This window comes from Aythya fuligula, chromosome 3, assembly GCF_009819795.1.
Source record: "Aythya fuligula isolate bAytFul2 chromosome 3, bAytFul2.pri, whole genome shotgun sequence".
In the NCBI taxonomy this organism is placed as follows: domain Eukaryota; kingdom Metazoa; phylum Chordata; class Aves; order Anseriformes; family Anatidae; genus Aythya; species Aythya fuligula.
The window spans coordinates 23,572,965-23,600,469 of NC_045561.1; the positions used below are offsets into that span (position 1 = coordinate 23,572,965).

Sequence of the window (27,505 nt, forward strand, 5' to 3'; positions counted from 1 at the left end):
AATGAAAGGGATGAGGGGGAAAAGGCACTTGATTCACTGTTCAGGGTTTAATTATACAAAATTTGCCATCACTGGTTAACTATAATTAGAATTATGTCTTAGCATCAATCCAGCACATATAAACCAACCTTCACAATGCCATGCCTGTATCATTTCAATGGCACTTAAACACTTAATTCCTTAAGAGTTCTTTTAAGATTTCTGATATGATGGTATCAAGTACAAAAAGCCCCTACACTTATGTCTTCCTCATCTAGCTAGATGCCTGAGAAACTGTTGTTTTCCAGTCCAGAGACAAATGTATGCAGCTGGTCAGATGCTGAAGCTCAGTTTCACCCCAGAGGGCAGATTAATGGATCTGATAAACTCATTCTCTATGAATGAAAAAAGCTGCTTCTAGGCTGTCACCAAATTCACAGTGATGGACACTTGGATTGTAGAAGGTAGCACTGGCTACTCAATTACTTAGCTTTATCAACTGCCACACACGGTATGCCACAGCAGTGAAAACAGAAAACAGGGGGATGGAGAATAAACATAATTACTTGAGCGTCAGGACTTCATCAGGCTGGAGACTGAGTCACTGCCATCTCAGTATCACAGAGGAGTATGAATTCTAAGCGCTCATCACTACTAAGGAAGCGAGGCACAGGAATTACTCTTATTAGAGTAATTACAGTTATTAGAAGATTTGGGATTATATACTGAGCAAACCTGCAGACTAAAATGGCCATCAAAATTAAAATAATGCTTTTTTTTTGAGTATGACTGTGCATCAAAGATGGTATGAAGGTACAAAGTATAAGCAAATGGAAGTGATATGCAAAAGAAAAGTCAAAATATCAGAGGTCTTCAAAACAAAATAATACTTTCTTTATGGACTCTTCACAGTGGCATAAGATTTCTTAGCATACGCTTGTTCCCAGATGCAAGCAGCTGCTACACGTACTTTTTTTTCCAGGAAACACATGGTTAGAAAATTACACTCCTAATTTTAGTGAAGATGAATATTTTAAGGCCATCCTGAGTGAAATCAGAATACAAATACTAAAACTGGCTTCTGTTTAACCTTATACAATGTGACAAGCAGTTGCTTGCACTAGCATTGCAGAGAAAGCTTTTAAGACCATGCATATTTCAGTGTTGGCCTAGCTGTTTTTTGCAAAATTCTAGTTATATGGCTTACGTCAAATGGCAGAGTGGGGAAGGGAATGTTGTTTTATTTATTAACCACCACTTTTACTATAGATTAAATCAAACTAGTAACCGGGAACTTCAGATAAGCGTGAAGCTAGGAAACAAGAACACAAATTGAAGAGAGAGCCAACTTACAATTAAGTCTCGAATAAGTGAAACAGAAAGTATCCTCTTGATGCCATTTTCCACAATTACTCCAAGACAATTAAGCGCTCCCCAGTACCACAGATAGCTCTGTCCTCCGTGCCAATAGCTTACAAAAGCAAAAGTGAGGGCTGTGGAAAAAATCATTCCTGGCAGACTGGACTGAGATCCTCCCATGGGAATATAAATGTACCTGTAGGTGAAGTGACAGATAAGCAGCGTTATTATGGCTTTCATAGAAATCTCAGAAAAACATCCACTGCAGAATAAATTCATTTTGCAGCATAAAAAAAAATAATAAAATAATTTTACTAATTACCTGGCATTCTATATTTACATTGCCTGCTCCAGTTTTTGCAAAGCTGTAGACCACGCCATGAAATATGTGCACATACCATTTGGCAAAAAGGCAATTTTGTGGTCAAGGAAACTCGGCATTAGGCAAGTGTACAGGATAAACTATATTCTCAAAATTGCAAAAGATGTTCAGGTTTTTTAGACTGCAGTAGTAGTAAGCCAACTTGTATACACAAAAATTACAAATAATCTTTGTGAGAACTTAAATTGTAAGACTTAACAATAAAATGTAAAAAAATCTGTAAAGTCATATATAGTCATAACCCACAAAATGTTTTCCATTTTTAAGAAATGTAGATAAATGCAAACATACTTTATTTTTAAAAGCTTCAAATTTCTGTATCTTTAAATCTTTTATTAAAAATTGTATTTACTGAAAATATCTTCTATCCAGTTCTTGTGTTACATTCACAAGATCTCCTCTGCTAATGACCTTCACAACACATGTACCACCTGCCCCAAAATACCTGTGTGAAAAACCCTGCATGCAATTATATTTTGGATTGAAATTGAATCCAGGAGACAGAAGCTGAGTCTTTAATTGATGCTTGTAAGTGTCAAGAAAGCAGTACTCATTCAACAGAAGCACCAGCAGCAACGGGACTCTGAAAGCTGACACTGTTTTCTGGGTCACTTCACTTTCCTGCCTGCCTAGAGGGCTACATCCACTTCTGGCAGTTGCAAAATAAGGCATGGCTACTGCTCAGCCTTTGTTTAAAAAGTTGCATATTTCTGTCGACACTTAGGGGAAGCTCATCAGGCAGCGGAGACACCGCTCTGCCCATGAGCACCAGGGAGGGGACGCAGTATGTGAGAAGTGCCAGGGACAATTCCCTCTAGCTGTCACTCCTTCGACATAGCACGCCGTAGCCTCGTGTGAGACTGTTCCTACTTGGTAAGATAATTAAAGGATATTTTTTCTCCACTGAAAATTTCATCACTGGTTTTCAGGTTTGTACATTCAGAGACAAAGATCAGCTCAAAGATTTTAAAGGGAAATTAATGTAGTGCTTTATTCTTAACCTTTGGAAGTAAAATACCATATCGGGGAAAATAAAGTGATGAGAGTAATTATGATGTACGTGGAAAAGTCATTCAGAAAAAAAAAAACACCTTTCAACTGCTCCAAATCCTCTCTAAACATAATATCAATACACCTTTTACCTCCACCTGCTACAGGGAACATCTGATTACGTTTATAGCGATTTTCAGTGTAACTGTTTTTTTATTAAGCATACAAACATAAAGAGAAACTAAAGTCAATAGTTTTTATATATGTTGTGTTTCTCTTCTCTCTCCCCTCCCTGTGTTGTTGTTTTTCCTCTCATCATACATATAAGAACACGGTGTGGCAATAACACGTACTTGCAGCTGAAATCAGTGGGTCTAACTGCAGAGAAGCATGCCGTAGCAGCCTGTAAGCAGAGAGATCCCCTTCAGGGCTCTCCCTGGGATCTGACATGCAGGATGATGAGAACAGAGCCCCAGACTGCTGCTGCAGACATCTCGTAAACGGCCAGACAAATTCCTTCTACTCCAATGACTACAAAGACGAAAGACCAAGGAAGATCACCTCTTAGGACCTCCTTACACAAAGCCTCCTTTCTCCCTTTTCAAAGGCTGGTTGCTGGATTTTCCAGGTAGGTTCAGCAGTAATAACTCAGTTCCTCTTGCAGGCTGTGTTCCTCACAAAACCACGATCCTCTGAGCAGCCTCCCTCCTGCCTCCCCAGCACAGCACCTCCTGATTCCAGAAAGGTTCACCCACAGGAGCCAAAACGTGACACTGCAGATGCTGCCACCCTCAGCAAAGCTCACCACGGTCATATATTTACTGAAATGCTGTGTTTAAAAGTAACCCAGATGCCATCAGAGAGGACAACTCTCTGCGACAGACACCTTACTCTAAGCCCTGAGGAAATATTTCTACTGACCTCAGAGGGCACTGAATTAAATCCACTGTGCAAAACGTAGCCTTCACTGCAGAAGCAGCTCTGGGTTTCTGTATGATCCCTTTCCCCGAACTGAAGGACAGAAGCTGCGGTATAGGCACCGGCCATCTTGTGGTATAGGTACTGGCTGTCTTGTGAGCACTCGTAGTCTGTCACTGTCTGTCACTGGGACTGGCACTGCCAGGAATGGGCGCAGCAGCACCAGCTTATTCATTTGCCATTGTAGTTCATTTTAGATTGGCCTGAATGGCTTTCAGAGCATTGTGCAGAGAAAAATAGGCTATTTGCTGATTTTTAGTGTTTAATGACAGCAGTTAGTTAATTGAGCAGCACTAATTCAAATCTTGGTGAATCTTCAAGGTCAATGAAGTTTTAGCTCCTGGCAAGGCCCATGGCAATCATGCAATTGAAAATTTCCTTCCACTGCCCTTGAAAAGACCTGTTCACAGAAGAACAGAAGCCAAATGGAGCCATGAAATCTTTGTTAACCTTTCTATCCTCTAGTGTGGGGATTCTGTCTCCTTGCCTGATGGAAAAATGCATAGCAAAAAGCAAAGCCTCTCTCCCTCCCCTCCAGATACCAGAAGAAAACAGAAGCAGGCTGGCAGCCACTTCTTGTCACAAGGCCACTAACTGCCTTCAGATCGTGTGTTCGTGCCTTTGTTTGGCAGGGCGCCCACTGGCAATTTTCAAGTAGGTATAAGAGGCTGATGGATGTTGAGTCATTTCTCTCAAGCAGTGTGAAGAGCAATTCTGTATGTCCTTATGTTATTTACACAGAAAAAAATTGTGCAAAATCCATTATTACATTACAGAACCAGCTTTGGTTTGGCATCAGAGAAAAAAAATGTACATGCTACCTCCTCGTACACACACCTCATACCCAAGCTGCATACCAACCTTCACAGTCTTAAGTGGACAGGACTAGATACAAGCAAGTATGCAACTCAGACACTGTGTAGCCGGGGCCAAATCCTTACCCCATGCCAGCTGCTTTGTGTTCTCTGTTAAAGCCAAAATTGTCTCACTAAAGAACCACAACAAGAGCCCTTTTCATTACAAAAAACACATCTTGCTTCTTTTTGAGCATCGTGGTAGTTTAGAATCTAATTTCTCAATACTTCCCCTGTAATTTTGACATAGAAAAGTACTCATCTGATTACAGAAAGCTACATTTACGCTAAAGGTAAGTGTGAGAGATAATAAAACAGTGAACAGCATTATTAAGCCAGAAAACAGAAGAAATGTATTCGTTCTGTGTTATCATTTATGACATAATACATGCTTTGTAAATAACAATTATGCCTCCAACAAGTAGAATAGCACAAATTGTTTAGAAGACACTTTTTCTGCAATGGTTTCAACCTAAGATGGTTCCTGGAGCGAAATGAAACGGTGCGCCCCTTCAGCTCAAGAATAAGGCATTACATGTGCTAGTAGCTGTAACACAAACCCCAAAAGGACAGCATGGAACCCACCTCTCCTAGGTTTCAGATGAGATTTCTGGACATGGAATAAAGCAAGAATCAGGTCCACACCTTCCCTGTGTCCTTGTGTTAGCACTTCATTAACTCTTTCAGATACAAGAACCCTGCCCTAAGATCAAATTCAGCTGAGAATGCTTTGGTATACAAGCATGACGCCGGTATGCAGCACCTTCTTTACACTTGTGTCTATCCCTTCCTTCTAAAAGAGAGCATGGAGTCTTTACACTCACTGTGGCACCCAGAATCTTCAATAACTGGAGACGGCTGAGATTTGAACAAGAGAAGTGGGATGGGGAAGAAAAGGAGTCTCTTACTGTGTGTTAGATAATTGGTCCTCTGTTCACTACCAAAATCTGTGAAGACGAAAGGACGTGCAGAGACTGAGTGAGAGAGAGAGGTCAAGGGGCAGTGGCCACTACACTTTAATGTCTTTTATATATATAAAAGTCTATATAAAAGACATTAAAGTGTAGTAAGAGAGAGAGAGATCCCCATGCTTCCCGTCTTTTGCCTTCTTATAAATACTACCCTATACCTTCAGTCTATTCTGTGATCCTTCTGTGATTTGAAACTGAAAGTTTACACATGCAGAGGGGTTACTGCAGAGCATACTGATCTGCTGCACCACACACAGAACAGCATTACATAAATATCTCATTTTAAGCTTCTGCGCAGTTTTTAAGACTATTTCCATCTCTAATCACAGAAAATCCACGGAGAAGCTCAAAACCCACAGTTCAGGGACTCTTAGCACATAAAAGTAATCAAGGATCTTCATGTCAGACTAACCCAACTCAAAGGAACACCCTTGTAGCAGAATCTCTTAACAGCTCATAAGCAGATTACACATTTAGTGCAGATGTGCAAGGAAGGCAGGCTTATCTGAAAAACGTGGTGCCAACGTGCAACAACTTTATCTTAATTCACATGCACACACAGAAAGAAAACTCAACAGTTATTTGGTGGTCAATGAGCCAAAGACAGAAAAATGATTGAAAGCACCAGAATATTTTGCAAAGATAAATGGATATTAAAGCAAGTGGATTTGAGGATGGTAACTTGTCATGTCCCTCCAGGTTATTTCAGTGGGACAGCTAACTGTCCCCCTCTTAAGACCCAAGAAAATTACAGGTAGGAAGATTAGACCTGTCATACCTAGTATCAAAAAGATGCAGGCTAGGTGAGCATTACAAAATAAAATGTCAGTTTAGTGGAAAGTCAATCCCTGCCAAAGCTCCAGAGGTGACATTTGTCAGCCCTATAGCACTTTTCTGTACCACTTGGATTGATTCCAGGTCATTGTGTGCTTGGTAGGATGTACAGACACAGGGACCCCCAGCTTGCCAACGCATGGCTTCTGCGGCCCTGAGCCTGGCCCAGGCACCTCCCTGGCCACAGCACGGTGCTACTGGGATCAGCGAGGTCGGGCAGACAAGGCCATCCAGGAGAGCCGAGATACTTCATGCTGAAAGGACTGATGAGATGTCATGGCAGGCTGCCTCCTCATGAATACCATGGGCCAGGCTACGCAGGCTGCTCCCAAGCCGGCTAAACCTTCCCTAATGACAACAGGGTACATCGGAGGAAAGGGGAGAGCGGAGAAATCAATGTAGATTGCATCTCTCAAAACATCTGGGGGGCATCCGAGATGCATAAATATCAATAAATACTGGAAAAATGCTATATAGTAAAAACCAGTTGCCTCCCCCCCAGGCCTGACACAGCTACACATACATTCTCAGGCCTCCCCTCCCATGGCAAAGATGCCATCGATCTCCACATATTTCCACACCCTGTTTTCATTTGAAAGGTAAATGCCATGTTACTTTCACAAATAAAGCATAACTGTGTGGGGGTCTTCTGAATAACCAAGTACCTTACTTTTAGTCCCACTTAGAGCAGCTTAAATCAGCTTATCTACAGCCAGCAAGCTGTTCCATTTACACAACCTATCTGCATTTTAACTCATTAAGTGAACATCAGAGAATTGGATAAAATATGTAAATGGTACCATTTAAATCCCTAAAGTAATGCAGGCATAAACACAATAGCTGAAGTATTTAAAAGTGACATTTACTTCAAGAGAATAACTTTTAAATCCAACAACCACTTTGTTAGCTTTCTTAAAGTGGTAATTTACAGCACAATCGTAAGAGATTTGACAGTCGCTTTCTTAGAAAACACTTGTTTTTTCCTCTTTTGATGATATCTACGTGATAAAGTTTTTAGTTTGATAATGTTAGAAAACCACTAAGAGGAACATTTGCAACCAGTTCAGAATCAGCCTGAAGGGCTTTATTCCTCAAGGCTTTATTATACTGTTCTTAATTCTATATGCCTGTAACTTCAAACACATTCAAGTCTTGAAGTAAGTGTAAGTAAAGCACCTGTTTAAATGTTGTTCTGTTCAGGACCTTTCTTCTACATGTGCGTAAACTTCTTCCTGAACCAATGCCACAAAGCAAGATGCATGCTATCTATTATTTTAATTCCCCTCTCCGTAAGTCCTGGGATGTTATACCCAGAAAAAGGTATATTATACCAGAAAAGATATATAACCAGAAAAGGTATGATGTTATACACAGAAACAAAGTAAATTTTTTATATATATATTTTTTAAAAGTGAATTTGCTTGTAATAGCAAACTGCTTGTAAACACCATAATTTTATGAGCCTTTTCTGGTTTACTTCTGAGAATAATGGTACTCAAAATTTCAATGCCTCTGTGAATTTCAAAGCATTCAGGGGCTTGCCATACTATTCTGAGTTGTACATTTACATAGCCAATATAGTCGAAGGTAAAAAGCAGTAATAAATTTTTCCAGATTACATTATGACAGCAGAGATGGCTTGGAGTACAGTGACAGTGCCCATTCATAAGCATGTATACAAAGTTTTCTCCATGTAGCATTATGCCTGGAGAATCTGATCCTTTAAGGCAACAAAAAGATCTTCATCACTAGTTAAGAAATCGATACTCAAGCAAGCCTGAACAATTCTGAGAACAAATTTATATAGCCAAGCTACTGTTCGTTTTGCTTCTAAACATTTCCCAAGGACTGTCACCATGAAAGAGATGTGGATGAAATATAAAGTGTTGCAGGACACAGGGTTAGAAGTAGAGAGCAATTCCTTCTAAAGCTGGGGCTGGGCTTTCTTCACTTACCCATTTATTTTTTCACCCTGTGTTTTCTTTTTGCAGCTTTAGACCATTGATTTTAAACTTTGTCTCTACAGTATATAATAAAAAGATTTCAGGCGAGTTCTGCAAATTCTTACTTCTGGGTGAACTATTCCTACGTTGTCAATTCAAGCTGTCACTGACTTTAATGGACCTACATGGAGTGCATAAGTAAAGCATATCTGCAAGTCTTTGCAAGACTGTGTCCTACATTAATAAACCTCTTTTAAATCACAGAAACATCTCTTGTAAACAAGACTTTGAAGGCCGAGCCCCACATTTCCACCTGGAATCAAAAAATAACAGCATCATTTGGCAAAATTTCCATTAGGATACGTAAGCCTTGTTCTTACTGTGAAACTCAATTTTTTACATTGTCTAATAATTTTACTGGTCTGTTGGCAAAGCTTCTTAAGCCCTGTAAGATTCCCTCACCTCACCAGCTTAATATGATGTTTAGACAGACCTTGACGAATGCAAACCCTTTAAAGTAAGTAAGCTAACGCTGGCTCCAGGCAAACCTTGCTAAATTACCACAAAAAATGTTTAATGAGAAATTAAGTCCATTTTAGGCTGTAAAGCATTAATGAGAATATTCATATGCAAGAAGACCCAGCTTTATAAATATGACCTGAATTTTTGTTCACTTTCCAGTTGTTAACATGTTTCCCACCAAAGACTGAGTGTGCAGTTTCCTATTAAAAAACTGAAAAGCATTTTATGTATTTTTCTTCCCTTGGATTCAACACCAAATATGATTCAAGTCAAGTCCGTATGTCAAAGGGCAGATTACTGTGGAATACTGAATAAATCATTTTAAATTTACTCTTGTAAGGAAGCTCATGCTTTCAAAGAGATCCATTTATTTCAAATGAAATTTTAATCTAAATCATAATACGTCCTTTTAATAGAATGACTTTCACTGCTGATAGACTGCTGTGTTCAGTTTTCTCTTAACCTCATCTAGGACTAAAAAAACTCTGCCTACCACCTGTTTTCAGTCAAATACAAAGCTACCAGACACCTCTCTTTGATCGCAGTGGAAATGGAAGAGGTTCCACATGACCAAAGAGCCAAAAGAGTGTTCAGATCCCTGAAGTCCAAATCAGGGTCCCATCTCCTCTGCAGATGGCAGGTGGCTACCTGTTGCTGCCGAAACCCCAAGCTCAGTGGCTGTGCAGGAGGCAGGAGCAGGCACCTCCTGGGCACCTCATCCCACACAGAGTTTGCAGAGCTCCCTGAGGATGTTCTGAGCTCCCCTCCCCTCAGGGGCCCAATTCCTCTCTGCTGCTCACAATACACCTACCGCGTGCTGGTAATATCGCAGCTTGGCATGAAGCTCAGCAATCAGGCTATATTCCTCTGACAACCTGGCTGGAGGAGGGATCTATTAATAGCACTGTCACTCTTTGCTTATAAAACAGCAGAGGTCAGGCTCTTTGCCAAGGAGAACAACAGATCTTGTCTCCCAGAGGAGTGCTCCAGCTGCCTGTTACCAGGCTGCCACCAGGCAGAAAAGAAAATGAGATTCAGAGAGTAAGTATGCAAGAAAAACCAAGTCTGTGGGTAGGGCACTAGCCTGAGACATGCAGGGATCCCAGTCCTGGTCTCTGCACTTGCAGTTGCTGCCCATATGATAACAAATCATTAGACAAACACATGAACAAAATAATTATTATTTTTTTTATTTTCTTCACTTCTGACTATGGCACGGGAGGGCCCACCTCAAAATTCAGATCTCTGTAAATATGGACCCGAGGTTGCAGGGGCTTAACTTTGCCATACAAATTAAGCCTTTGCAGCAAGTCTCTTCCTTTGCCATATCCCTCCTCATCAGAAGTGTGCCCTCACAGCACCATATTTTACAGCGGTTCTCAGTGACAGCTATAGTGACAGCGACAAATTGCAATGTGTTTTTTCCTCCTATGCATGTGTCTGCCCATATTAAACTATTTGTGTTCAGTAAGTGAAAAACTGTTAAATATATGCTATTCACTGCTTTGACCTTGCCAAAAATAAAGCACTACTACTTTTCCCCTTTCTTAGAAAACCACTTGATTTCCATACATTTAAGTACAAGCTATTTAGCCATCCTGCTAATCTTAGTGTGCCAGGTACATCAGACAAAGTGTGGATCCATCCATATCCGTGGATTCAGACATTTAAAATACACTCATCACTGTGCACTTAACAGCTACCATTTCCACGATGCCGTGGCCAAAAAAGTGCATGACATGCCATCAGTATAACAGAAACCGTACTATTTCCCTTATTAAGATATTTCCATTTTTAGACAGGGTGATTAAGAGAACCCTGCAATTTTTTAGGTAACAGTGAAGCCTGGTTAATCTTCACAATACCTTTGTGGGGAGCTTGATGGTTCTTTTGCATTTATGTGTCACCGGGTACACATGCATGCCAGTATCCACAGACCACAAGGTAATTTCACCAAACCACGCAATACCTTTGCCTTTCTGGGCTACATAGACAAGCGGAAACCAAGGCTTCAGAAGACTTTCACCTGCTACTTCAGATATACAACTCATTATGAGACCAGAATAATGTTTGAGACCTTAAGTCCCAAAGTCAGGGAAATGAACACTCTGTAAGTGTTGCAGCCTTCAGATAATATCCTAGTGTCAATAAAATGTACTTGAAAGACATCACTAAAAGAAAGAAAAGGCCTGTAATCAATGTGAAGCGGAAATACAGAAGAGATGCTGCTTAAATATTGCAGGAAATATGATGATTATCAATATATCTACTTAAATACTGAGCAGCATTACACATTCCTCTAAGTTACATGTGCACAAAGTTCAGAGTTGGGCTTCTGACATTATTCAAAGCCAAGTGTTTCACTCTCTGCTCTTGAGTTCACGTTTCCTAGAACACACTGTCTATAGTTCTGGGAAACGACTATTTATAAAATACAGCCAAGGCACTGAGATGTCAAGGCAGAGCTGGGATGACTTAAATTAAAATTATATAGCACCTTTCACGCTAAAGAACACTTACACTCTTTGTAGCCTGTGTCAGAAACACTTCAAACAGCAGCAGGGTTAAATCCCCTCTGAAGTGAAGTACAATCCTGATTTATCAGCACAAATCAACACTGCCTAATTGTTATATAAACGAGACTGGACACCAAATTTAACCAAGCACAGTGAAATAAAATATTTACTTTTCTCAAAGTGGCACCCTTAAATAATGATGATCTCAATTTTTCTCATTTGTAAAGAAAGCCTAGTCAGGCTCTCTTTGCACCAGCCTGGAACATGGTTCAACCCTGATACAAACGTAAGGGGGAAATGTCAGTTCCTGTGAAGTCATGAGCTGGCAGGGGACTGGAGCTGAAAAAAGAAAAAAATCAACCCACAGTAACAAATTATCTCAATGTAAAGGTAATATACTTCAGTCAGAAACACTGTAGAGCTAGAGCCAGAAATTTAAATATACTTGTAAGTAAAACCATGCCAAGGAGGCGAAAGAAACAGAAGCAAAAAGACACATGCTTAAGGAAAAAGGAACACTAAAAGCCTGCCAGAGAAAAACCATCAGTTAGGATATCACAGAAAGGTAAGTAGAAAATATCCTGGAAATCTTACCCTCCTACAACACTTAGTTGCCTATATGACCAGTTGTCTAAAGGAAGTCTGCTTGTTTTAAAGAGGGAACAAAGAATGACTGAGAAAACTGAAATATTTAATGACTTCTCTGTATTGCTCTCCACGAAAATACCCAAGACAGTGAATCAACAAAACTTGCTTTTGTTTGGTTTAGTTTCTTGTTGGTGATTTCTACCCACCCATCCCTCCCTCCTTTTTTTTCTGGGAAGTACAAGTATAAATCAGAAGAGGTAAAAACAAACAAACAAACAAACAAAACAGGTTACAGACTATTACAACTTGTCAGCAGCACTGCAGTTGGTGCACCCTCAGGAAATTCTCTGAAAGATACTCAAGGAAGCAACTGGTTCACACACTGGGCCACCAGTAATTTTCTTTTCTGTTTTCTGCTTCTTGAATATTTCAACAGACTGCAAAAGGCAAGCATAAACTCCATTTCTTTCCTCAAAAGTGGGGGGAAGCAAGCAGAAGCAAAAAACAAACAAACAAAACCATCCAGCTTGGGAACTGCCTAACCTAAATTTCCAGTAGTGCTTGGGAGCAAACTATTAGATGGCAGCTTCTGCTTACTCTACCTTTACTACTCTGATGGATTAACTGGCTAACCAGTTAAGAAATAACACAGATTTAAGGAGTTAAATAAAAACAGTAACACCAAGCTGGTATATCTTACCTGAAAAACCTCAGTCACAACCCAATCTGTCAGCTAAAGTCCGAAAAACAACCTAAAAGACCTAATGGCAGGATGGAAGGCAGAAGCTCTGGTGTAGCTTTGAAACTGCTTGAAGTATTCACCAAATGTTCAGGACATATGAAAGCTGATTCAGGATTCAATAGTGGTTTCACTTCCTAGTGCCCAGAGAAATGGAAATTGCATACAGAGCGTACATTACTGGGACTAATTTACATCTAAGACCACTAAAATAGCAAACTAAATATAAACCTGGAAAAATGCAATATGCATTTTTTTTTTTTTTTTTTTGTTATGGACCAATTCCCTTGTTTCAATTTTAGCTCGTGCCCCTCAGCAACAGGCTGTAAGCTCCACGTCTGCAAAAGCATCAGTACAAAATAACCCCCATCCCTCTGTAGCTTTGCACAATGCCAGTGAAGGTGACAAAGTAGGGCGCACTCGTGAACAGTCAGCTTCCCACCAGACTGAATGCAACCAGGAGGGTCTGCACCCACAAGCCTTGTCCTTTTAGGACATGGCAACTTTCTATGAGGCAACTTTCTATGATGGCCTCAGTCTCCATTCTCTCCTGGACACTCTAACACTGTTAAAAATGAATTAAACACAGAAATATGAAAGGTTAGAGTAGATTCACTACGATAGAGACAATTACAGGCTAGAACTGCTGACTGACTGAAAAACATGAATGATGATCAAAGGCTACGAACACTTCACCTGATGCCCAAATCATTCATTCAGATTGCTAGACCATTTCAAAGACAATGGGAAAATGTAAGTGTTCTGTTGATGCACCAAAATATTACCAAGGTAAGTACTGTATTCCTTATGATAACTACATATATATCTTATAATAACTGAGATCAGCCTGTCTGCTCTTAGGAGAAAAGGCCAGACTATATTTTCTTTCATTGCCAACAAGATTTTTGCCATCCATTTCAGATGGATCAGGATCTGGTCTCTATGCTCATTCTCTTTGCCAGGTTATTTTGGCACTGAGCCTTCTCTGCTCGACTCCTATAATATACACCCAACTGTAATCTTTTCAAAATACATTAACAGAAGGATCAGAAATCAGAAAGATTTCTTGACCCTCACAGTATTAGAGATGATGCTACAACTCATTGTTATTTCAAGAGAGGAAAAAAAAAAAAAAGAATAATTGTGTGTTTTATCTTTTTTTCTGTGTGTATTCACACATGCTTTGGCTGGATGCATGCATGTTTTGTGGTTGCAGGGGTGGGGTTCATTAAGCAGAGCATAAATTTAGTAGAGCAGCAAGACAAAAATAAATTCTTTCATCACTAACTTAGTTTGTAGATTGGATTTAGCAGAATAACTTGACAGATATTTTTCCAATTTGAATAAATGTTATTTCAGTTTGTTCAATTTCCGGAGTGCACGCATTAAAGGATTCCATTTTAATCTAGGAAATAATGTTTCCTACATTCAAAAATCTTTATTGTAGAAAAAGCTGATACCACATGCAAGATACAATGATTTTCTTATATGCTGGGCAGAACGGCCATATATAATTACGATCTGGCTGTTCAGTTTTAATCTTTTAAGCACTCCTGTAAGAGAACTCTTACTACGCTTCCATGATCTATTGATATTTTTACTTGCCTATTGATTGAGAAGCAATTATCTCCATAAGGCAGAGAAACCACCATGAAAATACCGTGCAAACTGAACTGCAGTCCTTAACATCAAGCAGCAGTTAAATCCTTTTCTGAGTACACTACAGTCCTACCTTTGCAGCTAAACTGCGAGGTGTCAGTGTTAAGCTCAAATTTTGTTTTAAAAATGCGTGGACAAACATACACTGCTCCTGTTCTCTGTCTCTCAAGCTCTCTTCTTTGCCTTCATGGGATAAGCTAGGCATATGACAAAGCCAATGGGGGTAATTCCTCTCAGATAGGAATTCCCTCTCTCCCTCATCACCTCTCCTCTGAGCCACAGAACAAGCTGCTGAGGCTACTCCTGAGATCCCGACAGGTAACAACTTTCTGCTCCTGCCTGGCACGATGAGAAAGCAATAAGGCTGGAAGTTAAAGGATATGATCACAATCTCATTTAAGCGAGCTCCAACGTCCCTTTAAAGCTACAGAGGACAGCATAGAGCCAACTGTAATGGTCAAATGTTAAAACATTTAGAACAGCCACTGCTGGCAGAAGGAAGCTGAGGAATGTAGGGAGTACTGCTGCCGTTCAGAACACGAGGTGACATCTGCCTCCTCCTGTCCCATGAGCAGAGTGGATGAAAGCGAATGCAGGCAAATTGTAAATTGTAAATTGAGTTTTAGACCTAACTCTAGTTCTAAAATACACATTTCTTAACAATCATAGTCCCTGTGATCAGCAGAATCTTGGCACAACATAGGCTATTTTTATTTGCTAGCTACAACTGAGCAAGAAAACTTAGTCTTAGTTTCCATACAGCACTTTTTAACCTTGTTAGTAGAGTTCAATATTAAATATCAGTACATTCTGCGAAGGAAGAATAGTTGTGATTTCTGTGGCTCTTGTTTTGCTGAAAAGGTTAAATTTAAATCAATAGCAAGGGCATTCTTCCCCATTTTCTACCTTCAGCCACCTTTGCTATGATTTTTCACTTTCTACAGGAGAATAGCAATAAAAAACCAATCTGTGCTGTTCCATTTCAACTCAGAATTTTTGAAAGGTAGGATTATTAAGAAAATGCCTTTATGACCAATCTTTGTGTATTGAATACTTTCTGTATAATTCAAAGACTAAGAAAGTACAGACCGAGTCCACTTTTCAAGAAAGAAAGAAAGAAAGAAAGAAAAGAAAACAAAAAGTACCAACTGCAGGTGACTGACAAACTCCAACACTACTTAAGCCACTGCAGAAAGGAGCACGCTTGGTAGTATGACACAAATACATTGCTTCTTTTATGCTAGCTTACTGGAAAAGAAACAGAGAAAGCCTTACACCATGCAGGCTTGTTTCCTACCTCTTGGATTTTCTGCACTGGGTGCAAGCAAGATAAGGAAGCCAACTGCATCTCCTGTTTACCTGGGTCTGTTCAAAGCAACCAACCCACTCCAACCCTGTTATTTGAACTGAAACACAATACTTAGATCAAAATTTCAGCATTATTTCAGTACCACTTCTAGTCTAGTAATCAGGATTCCTGCTAGAAAGAAAGCAAACAAAAGCTTTCTCTTTCCAAATTTATTACAATAACAAATAAAGCAGCGAAGCACCTTTTTCTCAATCCATGTATCTTGTACTTATGTACAAAGACCCTGCAAGGATCACTGATACCACGCAGCCTTGCCAGACCTACGAAGACTGGCTGCAGGTAGCATCCAACATCAGGCAGAAGCCTGTACACGCTGCGTGATTCATAAAACAGGTCTCTGTGCTTCCAAATTTCCTAGCTGATAATGCTACTAAGATTTAACATTTTGCCAGTTCAGACAAAATCATTTTAGTACAAACACTGCTCTGCTGCAGCTACTGGCTCTGGAAGCCATTATGTGAATGAAGAGGACAAGGCAAATTCTGTTATTATACAGCCATGACATATTTAAAATCTACTGATCCCATGTTAGGCACAGACCTGTTTCGCTTAGTTGGGACAGTATGGACATACTTAAAATCAGGTATGTTTTAAAATAACATGCAGCACCCAAACCTTTTAAAGTGATCCAAAAAGCTTTCAGTTTTTCCCTTTTTTATCCAATTGCCATCTTCTCTAGTAACTAGAGCTCAGCAGCCCTGCTTTTCACAGACACCTGCACAATACAGACACAGGAGTTTTTCCAATGTTCTCCATGTTGCAAGTTCATCTCTTAGTCAGTGTTGCTGGAGGATTCTCTCAAAAGCCAAAACCCGTTAAGGATCACCTGTCACAAAATCTGAAGCACATGGACTGATTCAACAGTACAAAGTATTTGACTACCCCATTTCTGCTCCCCCCCAAAAGGTCACAAACTAGGACAAATACATGTAATTGTGACTTACACAGGGCAGCTCTTTTCACCCTCAGCACAATCCAGCATCTCTGGCTCAGCACTTGCTGTATTTTGTGCTTTGGCAGGAAACCAAGAAGCACTGGGCAGGATTTTACATTGCTATCCTGGTTTCTTACCCAAGGAACACTTAATAGCTCACTGACAGGTAACACCGTACCAGGATTGTTAGAGCAGTAATGAGCACAGCAAGCCTCGCGCCCCCACAGCTACCATTCAGCTAACTCAAGGTGGATCTTTGCACGTGTGCAGGAGAAAAAGGACAGGGAGGAAAGACAAGACTGTTTTACTGATCACCTGGTCAGTCCAAAGGTAGGCATCAATCAGGAGCTCTCATTTATATTTGCTGCTGGCAGGAGATGATCAAGTACGTAAAACATTCAAATTCTCAAATTTGACCAAAAGCTGAATTATAATATGAAAATAATTGCTTGGCATGTTCATCTTCATATTCTAGGCTTTCTTAAGTCACCATGACTAAGACAGTAATAACACACAGAATGTCCCTGAACAAAACCAGCCAAAATATTTTACATAGACCCAAAGTTTTAACCCCTGCTGTATTGCATCAGGATCAGTTTCATCTAATTGCTAAGTGACTGAGCACACATGCTTCAAAGCAAAAACAGATTTGGATCTATCTAGCTGACTGTGCTGGCACCACTTGCAAGTACCTTACTGCTTGTTTTCACCAGCAGGTTTGCAAAAGTGAAGAAAATGTCATTAAAAGTAGTATATATGGAAATGAACTGCAGAAGGGAAAAAACATGCTTTTTGTTTCTTTTCTACATATTTCTTTTCCTATGTAACTAAAATACAAGACTCAATTTATGAAAATTAAAGCAGAGCTGAAGAAGGAATGAGACAGAAATTAAATGCATCTTAGAAATCACCATTTGACCGATAACGATGGAAATGGACTTACTGCCCAGATGGTAATTATGTTTTCAAATTATATCATAATTATTCAAATGCAAGTGACCTTGCCATGTATAAGTCTTAAAAACTGCTTGTACACTAGAAAGAACAGACTTTCTACTGTTTCAAGCTGAAGGTTGATTATCCTGAACCAGAGCATGCCGAGCAGTAATGTGTTCTGACTCAGTGAGAGCACACTGGCTGCAAGCAAGGTGAGACACAGTAATTACAATTTGTGCAGCATCCTGAAATTATAAAGTGATTTAAGTGTGAAGTGCCATTATTATCAATGTACAAATACAAATCTCCTCATGGGTGAATGAACACATAGGAAGCACACAGCCAGTAGCCATTGTCTAGACCCTTCAGCTGACATATGAGTTCTGGACTGACATGTCCAATGATAAACATTATTTTTGATTCCTCATGACTTTTCAGAAAAGACATTCTTTTCTTCTATGTACTTGTGAATGGGAGTTGCTTTCAAGGTAAAGAAATTACTATATTGCAAGCACTCTTTAAATGCATACGAAAATCCCTTTAAAATGTGCAGTCTGATCTAATGGGGTGTGACCAGTCCACATTCTCCTGCCAGGGTTCAGTAAAGCTTCCCATACATTGAGTGAAACAGATCCATAGAAATCCATAATAAGGCAGATAAAAAGGTAAGCCAAAGAAGATCTGTCATAACTGTACATGTTACAAATGCAAATTCCATTCTTTCTACTTCTCTCTCAGACAAGAAAGTTACACTGCATGTCACCATAACACAGTGCTTACCCACCGTATGTCATGTGTGATCCAGGATAGTGTATCTATTCAAAACAATACTCAAAGGATTTATGGTTATTTTGAAGTTATTTTAGGGCGCTGGTGAATGTTCTGTATTTTCTTTGAAACAGTCAGTGGTTGTCAAAGCACATTCCTTCTTGTTCCATAAAAATGCTTACTGCATCCCCATCACCGCAGTATCTGAGGCCTTCTAGGACTCTGTTAAAACCACCACCAACACCAAGACCACACTCTGTGTTTTCTTCACTCGCCACAGAAGGGAAAACGTGTGTGCACTACAGCATGGCAGTTTGGCACAGAGGAAGACTGTGTACATTTTTCTAAGTGCATTTTTAAGTGAAACAAGCAAGCCTCAAGAACCCTGTTCTGCATAAAGCCTAAAAGGAAGTAACTTTATGGCTCGTGGTCTGGGTTGGTGCTCAATACAAAGCCAGGGGCTACAATGCCAGACAGAATAATGTTCTGAAAAGATCATCTTACACTTTTAAGCAGGCAGAAGGACCCACTGCCTTTGAAGATAAGTGTCGCTGACCTTAGTCTACCTTCTATACCTTTACAATGAAAACTTTGGCACCTCTGAGCCGCTCCTCTGAGCCCAAATCTTGAACTTGATTAGTACTTAACAGGGCAAGAAATAGTGAATACAGATTAGCTTTCATGTGCTGGTAGTAGTCCACAGTAGTGAAAACTTGCACGACAGTATTTAGTGCCAGCCTGACTGTTTGACGTATATCACAACGTGGCCCTCTGTCTAGGAACGAGAAAAGTTTCTCAGCGATGCAAGTTAAAGACAGAGCACTCTGTGCACATAGCAGTATTCTTTCAAGGGCATGCTCTGTTGTGCTGTGGAAGATAGCTATGTTAGAGACTGGCACAAAAGCAATTGGGAAAATATATGTATACATACATAAAACCAAGCAGAGTTGTCCTAGATTTCAGTTCCAAATTCTGTCCTGCCCTCCCCTGACACTTGATTTGTATGAGCTGGTAGTTGACTGCACTGAAGAAGGAAATTGTTTGTTATATTAGCCATTATACCTCTGTAAATATATATACAAATAGGCACACCATCTATAAATATCAAACACTGTACAATGACAGCCTACAAACATGCAAGGTCAACAGGGATAAAAACAAAGATGACAAGGAGGTTGTAAACAGCCTAAATCAAAGTGCTGGAGGGACAGTAAGAACTGTCCTCAAAGACACCCTTCCAGGGGTAAAGGGGTAAATTTGTAAATGCAACTAAACTGCTTATCCTGGAGGAGTGGAGAGGTGGAGACAAATACATGAAGCACCTTCAGATGATGAAACCAGCATTACGCCACCCGAACAACCCACCGCACTAACAGCAAACAACCCTGTGAACCATATGGAGCCTACTGCACATTTACAGCATCTCCATATGCACTGGATGCGTACACATTGCTCAGCACAGGTATTTTTAGAGAAGCTCTGACATGCTCATCAAGACAGAAGAACACTTCCCATGGACACCATGGAAGCACAGGGATGCAACAAACGCTTTCAGGGCAACCACAATGCCACGGAGGCTGCCCATCAATGCTACATCTCTTCCAGCTACCTACACAGGAATAACAAGATAGACTTTTGGGAAGCAAGAAAACACACTGGGTACACAGAGCAGGGCTGAGTGACACCATAACTACCTGGTACTATTAGCTGTCCTTCCCGCTCTTCATCATTTATCATCATTATTAAGAATTATCTTGAGGCAGCAGCACGGTTAAGGGCAGCCCAGCACTAAGGAAGCTATCTAAAGGGGCAAAAAAAAAAACACAAAAAACACCTAAGATTGGCAGAAAGGATAAAAGGCTAGAAAAAATAACAAGCTGACTGAGAATATGAGAAAGGCCAAGATGACATGAATAGATGTTTAAAAAGAGAGAATAAATTCACCCATTGCCCCCCATACTCCAAGCCCTTAAATGCACTGAATGGAAAGGTTACTTCGAAGAATTCAAATGCAAAAGGCAGAGAGACAAGAGAGACTGGCTAGCAGAAGGAAGAAAGCTACAAAAACAACTTCAAGAGATTGCACTGCAACAGAAAAGACTGCTGATGCACAGTGATTAAAAAATAAAAATAAGTAGTTTTCATCAATTTTCAGTAGTTTTCATAACTATTTTTCATTTTTTAAGCAAAAGGCCTCAAAACCTGTGAAAAATCTAAAGCAAATATTGGGACTGACAGCATGGAGGCGTAAGAGAATAATTTTGGGTGTCTGGGACTCTCCATCACATACAATTTAAACACCTTTTTCCTTTTTTTTTTCCTTACAATCAAAATTATAACATTTCATTTTCTATAATTCTATTCAATAGATGTACACCCTGCAAGTAAGATGTTGGAAAATGTTGGTGTTGAACCAGAAAAGTATGATTGGACAGAATTTTAACTGGTGTCAGTGAAAACAGCCTACTTATTTCAATGTTAAGGATTTCAGATTATTTATTTTAGATTAAGATCCTAATGCTATAAAAGCAAAAAAAAAAAAAAAAAAAAAAAAACACAACAACAAATAATACAGGACCAACCTGTAGAAAAACTCCTAAATCAACGTATGAATCCTATGCAATTCTTTTGGAATTTCTTCCTCTGCATTTTACTTGAAAATATTTTGATCACCAACTGTATTCAGAGAATAACAAGTCATCCACCAGCAATAACAAGTCATCCACCAGCAGGTTCTATTCAAGATCTGGGAAATGTTTACATTTCATTCGGCTTCAGGTCATTAAAATTTGGTTCCTAGATCTGCTACTAGTAATACATGTAGGAATCAAAATACGAATTCTGAACTTTCTCTCCCTCTCTCTGCCTCCCCCCATTCATGTGTACAGCCTTGAGTTTTCTTCTAAAGACTGAATGAAGCAAGGTAAAAGAACATCAGTCTCTAGAGTCTCAGGCAAGGTTTAGCATATAGTTAGGTTCTCCGCTTTCTTCCAATTTGGAAGCTAGCCACAGCACTTCAGAACCTTCAAATGACACATTTGATCAGCTACTCAGCACCCTTCGGATGGATTTAAAAAACCAATAAAATAAACCATTTATTTTCTTCTTTTCAGGACACTTCTGTACAGATCTGTCTGTAGAAGTTGTAAACGAGGCAATACGCTTTTTGCCCAAGTATATTTTGCATCTCTTTATTATTCATTGCTTGGGTTGTGTTAGACGCATTGCTAAAAAGCACACTGAAAGCAAGCACGCTTGTGGCATGCAGGTGGCAATCTTGGTCGTTTCACATGAGCATTAGGACAGCACCGCTGCACAGGTAGGAAACGGGGTATTTCAAATCCTCTTTTTCTCTTGCTAAACTGAAGGAAAATGGTGACGATAACTAGCTTTCAAGCTGTGAGAATGCAAAGTAAGAGTGTGTGTGCATGCCACCAACCTCCAGAAGAAAAAAGAAATAAAGAAATTAGCATCCCCACTGCCACCAAGATTATTGCAGAATAGGAAGTAATGCGAAGGAAAAAAAAAACAACCCTGTAAGATTCGAATGGACTATACAGCAATGTTTCATACTTGCTAGCAACAGAGATTCAGGAAGGAGCATAAAACCCACTGCGCTGGCACCAACTGCTGGCCTTGTCCCAAACATCCCCCCAGCAGGCAGGAGTAATCACCCGAACAAATGAGGGAACAAGCAGTAGCATTAGGCTGGAATTGGTTTGCCGCTGTTGCTCATTCAGTCCTGATGTGATTATTTCCAACTGCTTAAAAAAAATAAAAATAAAAGGAAAAGGAGGACAAAGTAGCAGAGCAGGTACAGTTCTGGACATTGGTAACTTGCACTTCTGTAAAGCTTTCAAACGCTGTATTTAAAATGTTAAAAGATATTAATTTAAAGATGCCTTTCTGTTATCACCACTGAGGCCGAATATCTTTTGGAAAGGAATAAAAATGTAAATAGCACAACTCCCCTGAAGCTGAAGAACCACTAGGAACACATTCTTTCCATTATCTCCTAATACAAATAGGAAAACATTTTATTTTTTAAAAAAAAAAAAAAAAAAAAAGACTACATAACTCATAAGCACACACTGTGTTTATCAACCATATCTATTTGGGCAGATGGTAATCTTTAAATAAACTGAAAGAGAGCAATGAAAGAAAACTTTCATCTCCTTGGATCTGCCAAACGCAAGAGGAGAGACAACAACAGATAGGATGCAGAGGGGAAACCGAGACTGAACAACACAAATCAGGCTTGGCTGCTTGTGTCACAGATAGGAAATAAGACAAGAGCATCAGCAACCTGTGACCAAATTTGGCTGCTGTCCTCCTCTCTGGAAAAAAATGATTTAAAAAATAATCATGTGGTTTACTTTGGTATTTTCTCGAGTCTACTTTGTGAATGTGTAGAGCAAAGTGTTAAATTGTTGCCTCACGGACTGGCAGACAATGCAAAATCTAGCAAAAAGTTGGGTTCTTCTCAAGAAAACACCTGAAAGCAGAGGAATTACCTGAGGCATCTGCAGTAACTGTACAGCGTAGGTACAAGAAGAATGCACTGGCCTTTCATGTTTTTGTCCAGAAGACAGAAGTTGCTCAGGCAGAACAAACTGTGATTCTAGTGATAGAACAATTTGGTAGATGCTTCCAGAAATCCCAGATTTCCCCTATTTTCCCCTCTCAAACCGCAGCCTGGGAACATATCCTCCCCTTTGTCTCCACCTTACCTCACACTGCCACCCTCATTACCTCCTCTCCAGATCGCCTCCCTCCCTCAAACCTTGTTAGCACCAGAATACCTGTGTGACAAGGTCAGGGCAATTCTCTAAGTAGAGGCAGTGCCTTGGAGATGCAGGCAAAGGCACCAACGTCCAAACACACAGGGGACTAGGCCAGATGGCACAGGACAGGGCTGGAGCTGACCTGCACGCATCCAGGACACCCAGAAGACACCCAGAGAATACCTGAAAAAAATACTCTCGAGCCACATTAGCTGCCTAAAGATCCATTGTAACACCTAGGGTGAAATAAGCGTCAGAAGGATGAAGAGAGGTTTTCTTAAGAGCCAGACTGCTGAACACCAGCCCCCAGAGCCAAGCGTTCCCGACACCAAACTGTCCCTTGGCACCTTTCTGAGAGGGGGATCACTGCCAAAAACCTGCGTTAGAGTCAGACACAAAGTCATCGCCTTTAGCGTATTGTGTTAGGAAAAAGACATCTATAAGCAATCATCTAAGGAAAGCAAATGCTGCATCTATAGGCAGCACATTATAAAACACTTTTACCTTCACACATGGACACCTACATCACTATAATATTCAGGAGGCCCATCCGTTTGGATAACAGGTAAATAATGCATCCAAAACCACAGGCTGCTACCCTGGGCACATGGTGCTATCTGCTCTCTTGTATGAGAGAAAAACGGCACATTCCCCTAATAACACAGCACTGTGCTGGCCAGCCTCTGTGATTTACCAGGATCGCAGGATCCAGGCGTTAGCAAAATACTGACAGCAGAATATATGAACACTGTTCCCAGGAGACGGGCTTTTCATCTTTACGCACTGGGAAAATAGATGGCCCTGATAGAAGAGCAAATGGTGCCAACGTGCTGGACATCAGCTGAGGAAGATTACTCTTGCCTAAGAAGATTAATGGGAACCTATTTCAGCAGCTCTCGAGTAACTTGGAAAAAGACTTTCTGGAGACCTTTTCCAAGGGAGAAGGTTTCCCCTTCCTAGATCAGAAAGACAGGATGGGAAGATTCAGTCATTTCTGCCTTAAATAATTGAGAGACTGTTAAGCAAAGTGGCCGTGGCAGTCTCTTGCCAGGGCTGAGAGACAGGGAGATAAGCCCAGCAGCTAATTACAGCAGCAACTAACCTAAATTCTCTGAATCCGTTTCATAGAAATACCGCTTTTCTGTGGAATAATTACCTCGGACATGCCCAATCCTATTCCTAACATGTGTATTTTAACATTTTGACATTTTAATGCCATCTGCCGCCAAAAAGCCTGGTGTGCTGCACTGTCAGAACCGAGTCCAAGCGCTGACTTCCACTCCCAGTCGTTTCACTGCTGCTCTGAATTCTCTGCAATTGCTTCTCCAGTGCCCAGCACTATGATTTACCATTTGGCAGAGTGGGCAGGAGATACTACCAAGAGCAAATGATAGTGATTTTTAGCCTATCTGAACATTTCGTGACTATGGTTTCTGTAAAGTGAAGAGGAATCAAAGCCCGTTGCTCTTGGAAGCACCAATTGCCTTTAAATTACATCTTCCGAGACATTTGTATATGCACTAGTAATAATTAAGTCCTGCCTTCTCCTCCTCAAGCCATGCCAATGAAGGAAAAAACGTGGAGTGTCAATTACCTCAAATCAGCAAAGGGGCAGGGAAGAAGCCATTACAAAGTGCCTTCAGTCAGATGGGATTAGTTGAGGCTCTTACCTTCACTTTCCAATATTTTAAACATCAGCAGCATTGCCTTGCATACAAAACAGCACAGAGAAACAAGCACATACACCAGAGAGAGACAAAGTTCTGTCTCAGACAATTTGCATAGCAGGAAGAATTATCTTTTTTTTTTCCTCCTTGATAATATGGCTTTACATTTCAGATAAAATTAATAAAGCACTAGGAGGGTTTAGGAAAGAGTTACAGTCACTAAATAGTATTTTTCCACATGCTCAGGCATTTCAACAAGCTGGGATGTGCACAGTACACTAAGCGCATACAGTAAATTTGCAAAACCAAGCAGACTACAGATAATTCCAGTGTTCCTAACTCTATGTGGTAATGGTTGATTTTAAAACCCAATTTTAAAACCCATTGGGATGGACCCAATCCTGCTTCCAGTTACATCAGTTATGAGATACGTGTGTTTCTACAAAGGTGAAAAATTACAAACCACATCTACACGTTTTTGAAGACCTCCAGGGATGCCCCAATGCCTCACAACCCTTTCTGTGAAGAAATTTTTCCTAATATCCAACCTAAACCTCCCCCGGTGCAACTTGAGGCCATTTTCCCTTGTCTTATCATTTGGTACTTGGGAGAAAAGACCAATCCCCACCTTGCTATAGCCTCCTCTAAGGTAATTGTAGAGCATGATAAGGTCTCTCCTCCTGAACCCCCTTTTCTCCAGGCTAAATGACCCCAGGTCCCTCAGCCACTCCTCACACCTGCAATTATTGGAAACACAGAAGCATTTTCCAAAACAACTGAATTGCTGGTACTACATATCAGAAGACAAATAAAACCTTACCACTGTCCTGTATTCATGCTGGTTTTGCTCTGCCATGCTGTATTCTGTACTTCCTTTTCCAAGCCTGGTGACTGCCAAAATGGATTACCTACTCCTATCAGGACTGCAACACCATCAGCACTGCTGTGGCACTGCTCCCCTCCTTGTAGGCTGCCACTAATACCAACTTCTCTGGCTTGAGATTTCTCAACGGAGTTGGCAGAATTGGGCACAATTGCATGGTTACAAATTACCAGGTGTTCATATATACAAGTAGTCGATACCTTTTTGTTTAGCAGCAACAATTAAAAAAACAGAGATGAAATGCAATTAAACTCATGAATAAATTAATTTCAGATATAGGCTGACCACAAACTGTTTTATTAAAAAATACAAATAAAAAAGCTCTTTCCTGAGGTCCCTTCCATCCTTCTGTATAAATTAAAAAAAAAAAAAAAAGGATAATTAGACATGTTTCTAAAAAAATCATGCCGCTCTTTGAAAATTACAACTGAGATAAACCAACAGAACTGAGGGAGCCATTTTCATCATCCAATGTACATCTCAATGGAGTCATCTGGGAGCATTCTTCGTTAGCATAATTTCCTAAGGTCTAACACTAAATTGATTACACAGAAAAAGAACCCCATGTCCCTTTGATATTAAACATAAATTAAAAACAAATCAAAACATGGGAAATGTAGACATCCAACAAAGATTACTGGCTTAAAGCAAATTTATAATTTGTTATAATTTAAATATAATTTAGCAGTAGGACTACTAAAGTATGCCTCTGTATACTTTACAATACATTTTGTTCAAAAGACAGCAATAGAACAAGGAATGGTCTTATGGGGAAAGCTCTCAAGCCTGTTCTGGGGACTCAGCATGATCAGGTGCCTCTGAAATGCCTCTGCACTGATACAGGCAGCTTGGGAAAAGGTGGAAGAGCCAGGAGGCTGCGTGCTGCTACAGGACTGGAGCACGGTGATGGCAGGATGGAGGGCAGGCTGGAAAGGCATCAACAGTTCTCGGGGCAGCATCAGGACCTAAGGTCATATAGTGCCCAGGATAGAGATAAAATCGTCTGTATTTTCATAAAACACACAGGAACAGCTTGAGAAGTCTGTTCATCTCAACAGATGAACATGAGAATGCCTTTGAAACAAATTGTACCTATTTTTAAGGTGTGAAGCTATAGAGACACAGACAATAAAGCACAAGATACAGATCTAACACCATAACATTAATACCTTATCTTCTTCACTTAAAAATGAGAAAGAAATACCATTATATTCTGGTGGAAAGGGTCCTAGCTCATACATGCACAGTTTATTCACATTACTCCACTAAAAATATATAGTTTTTATGCTAGCTGATAGCAAGAAGATGTCAAGTGGACTGCCAATACAGGTATTTAATATCTAAATAAGTCATAGCAGTATAATTCCTGAGACTTCTGTAGGAGACATGGAGGAGCTAGCATGCTGTGACCACTCTGCGTAGCTTCTGGAGGTCTGTGCTACTGCAGTGAAATGATCGTCAGCCCGTCAAGATGCATGCTGCCTTCAAGAAATGATCATAATCACCACAAAGATAGTCAGAGAAAGACTTTGTGATTAAATGATTTGTCAGTCTGATCCTAAAAAGGATTTGTGCATCTACAGCTCCAGGGAAAGCAAGCAATCCCAACACATTTCCTTCCACAGCTGAAACATCTTAATGAAAGCAGTCATTATTTTTCTAATTTACTTCTGAACTCTTCAGAGACACCATCAGCTGAAGCGAGACACTTCTGCCTGAATATTGCTTTCTGAGCCTTTTGTTATAAGCCATGCTTAAGGTGAAAGAAATTTGAGAAAAATACTTTCAGGCTTTCCCCATTGATTTGGTCTGTGCACTTGACAGCACTTCATAAAAGCTTGTTTCCCTGC

The 27,505-nt window shown here is 40.1% G+C and overlaps 1 protein-coding gene across 1 annotated transcript in view; it reads right to left on the bottom strand.

Annotated features, from left to right (window-relative positions):
* The window catches only part of HHAT (hedgehog acyltransferase), a 164,431-nt gene that overhangs the window by 79,843 nt on the left and 57,083 nt on the right, over positions 1 to 27,505 (bottom strand). Inside the window, exon 9 of the mRNA XM_032185507.1 lies at positions 1,333 to 1,534. Within this exon, the coding sequence (XP_032041398.1) occupies positions 1,333 to 1,534 (202 nt within the window). The remainder of the gene's footprint in view (positions 1 to 1,332; positions 1,535 to 27,505) is intronic.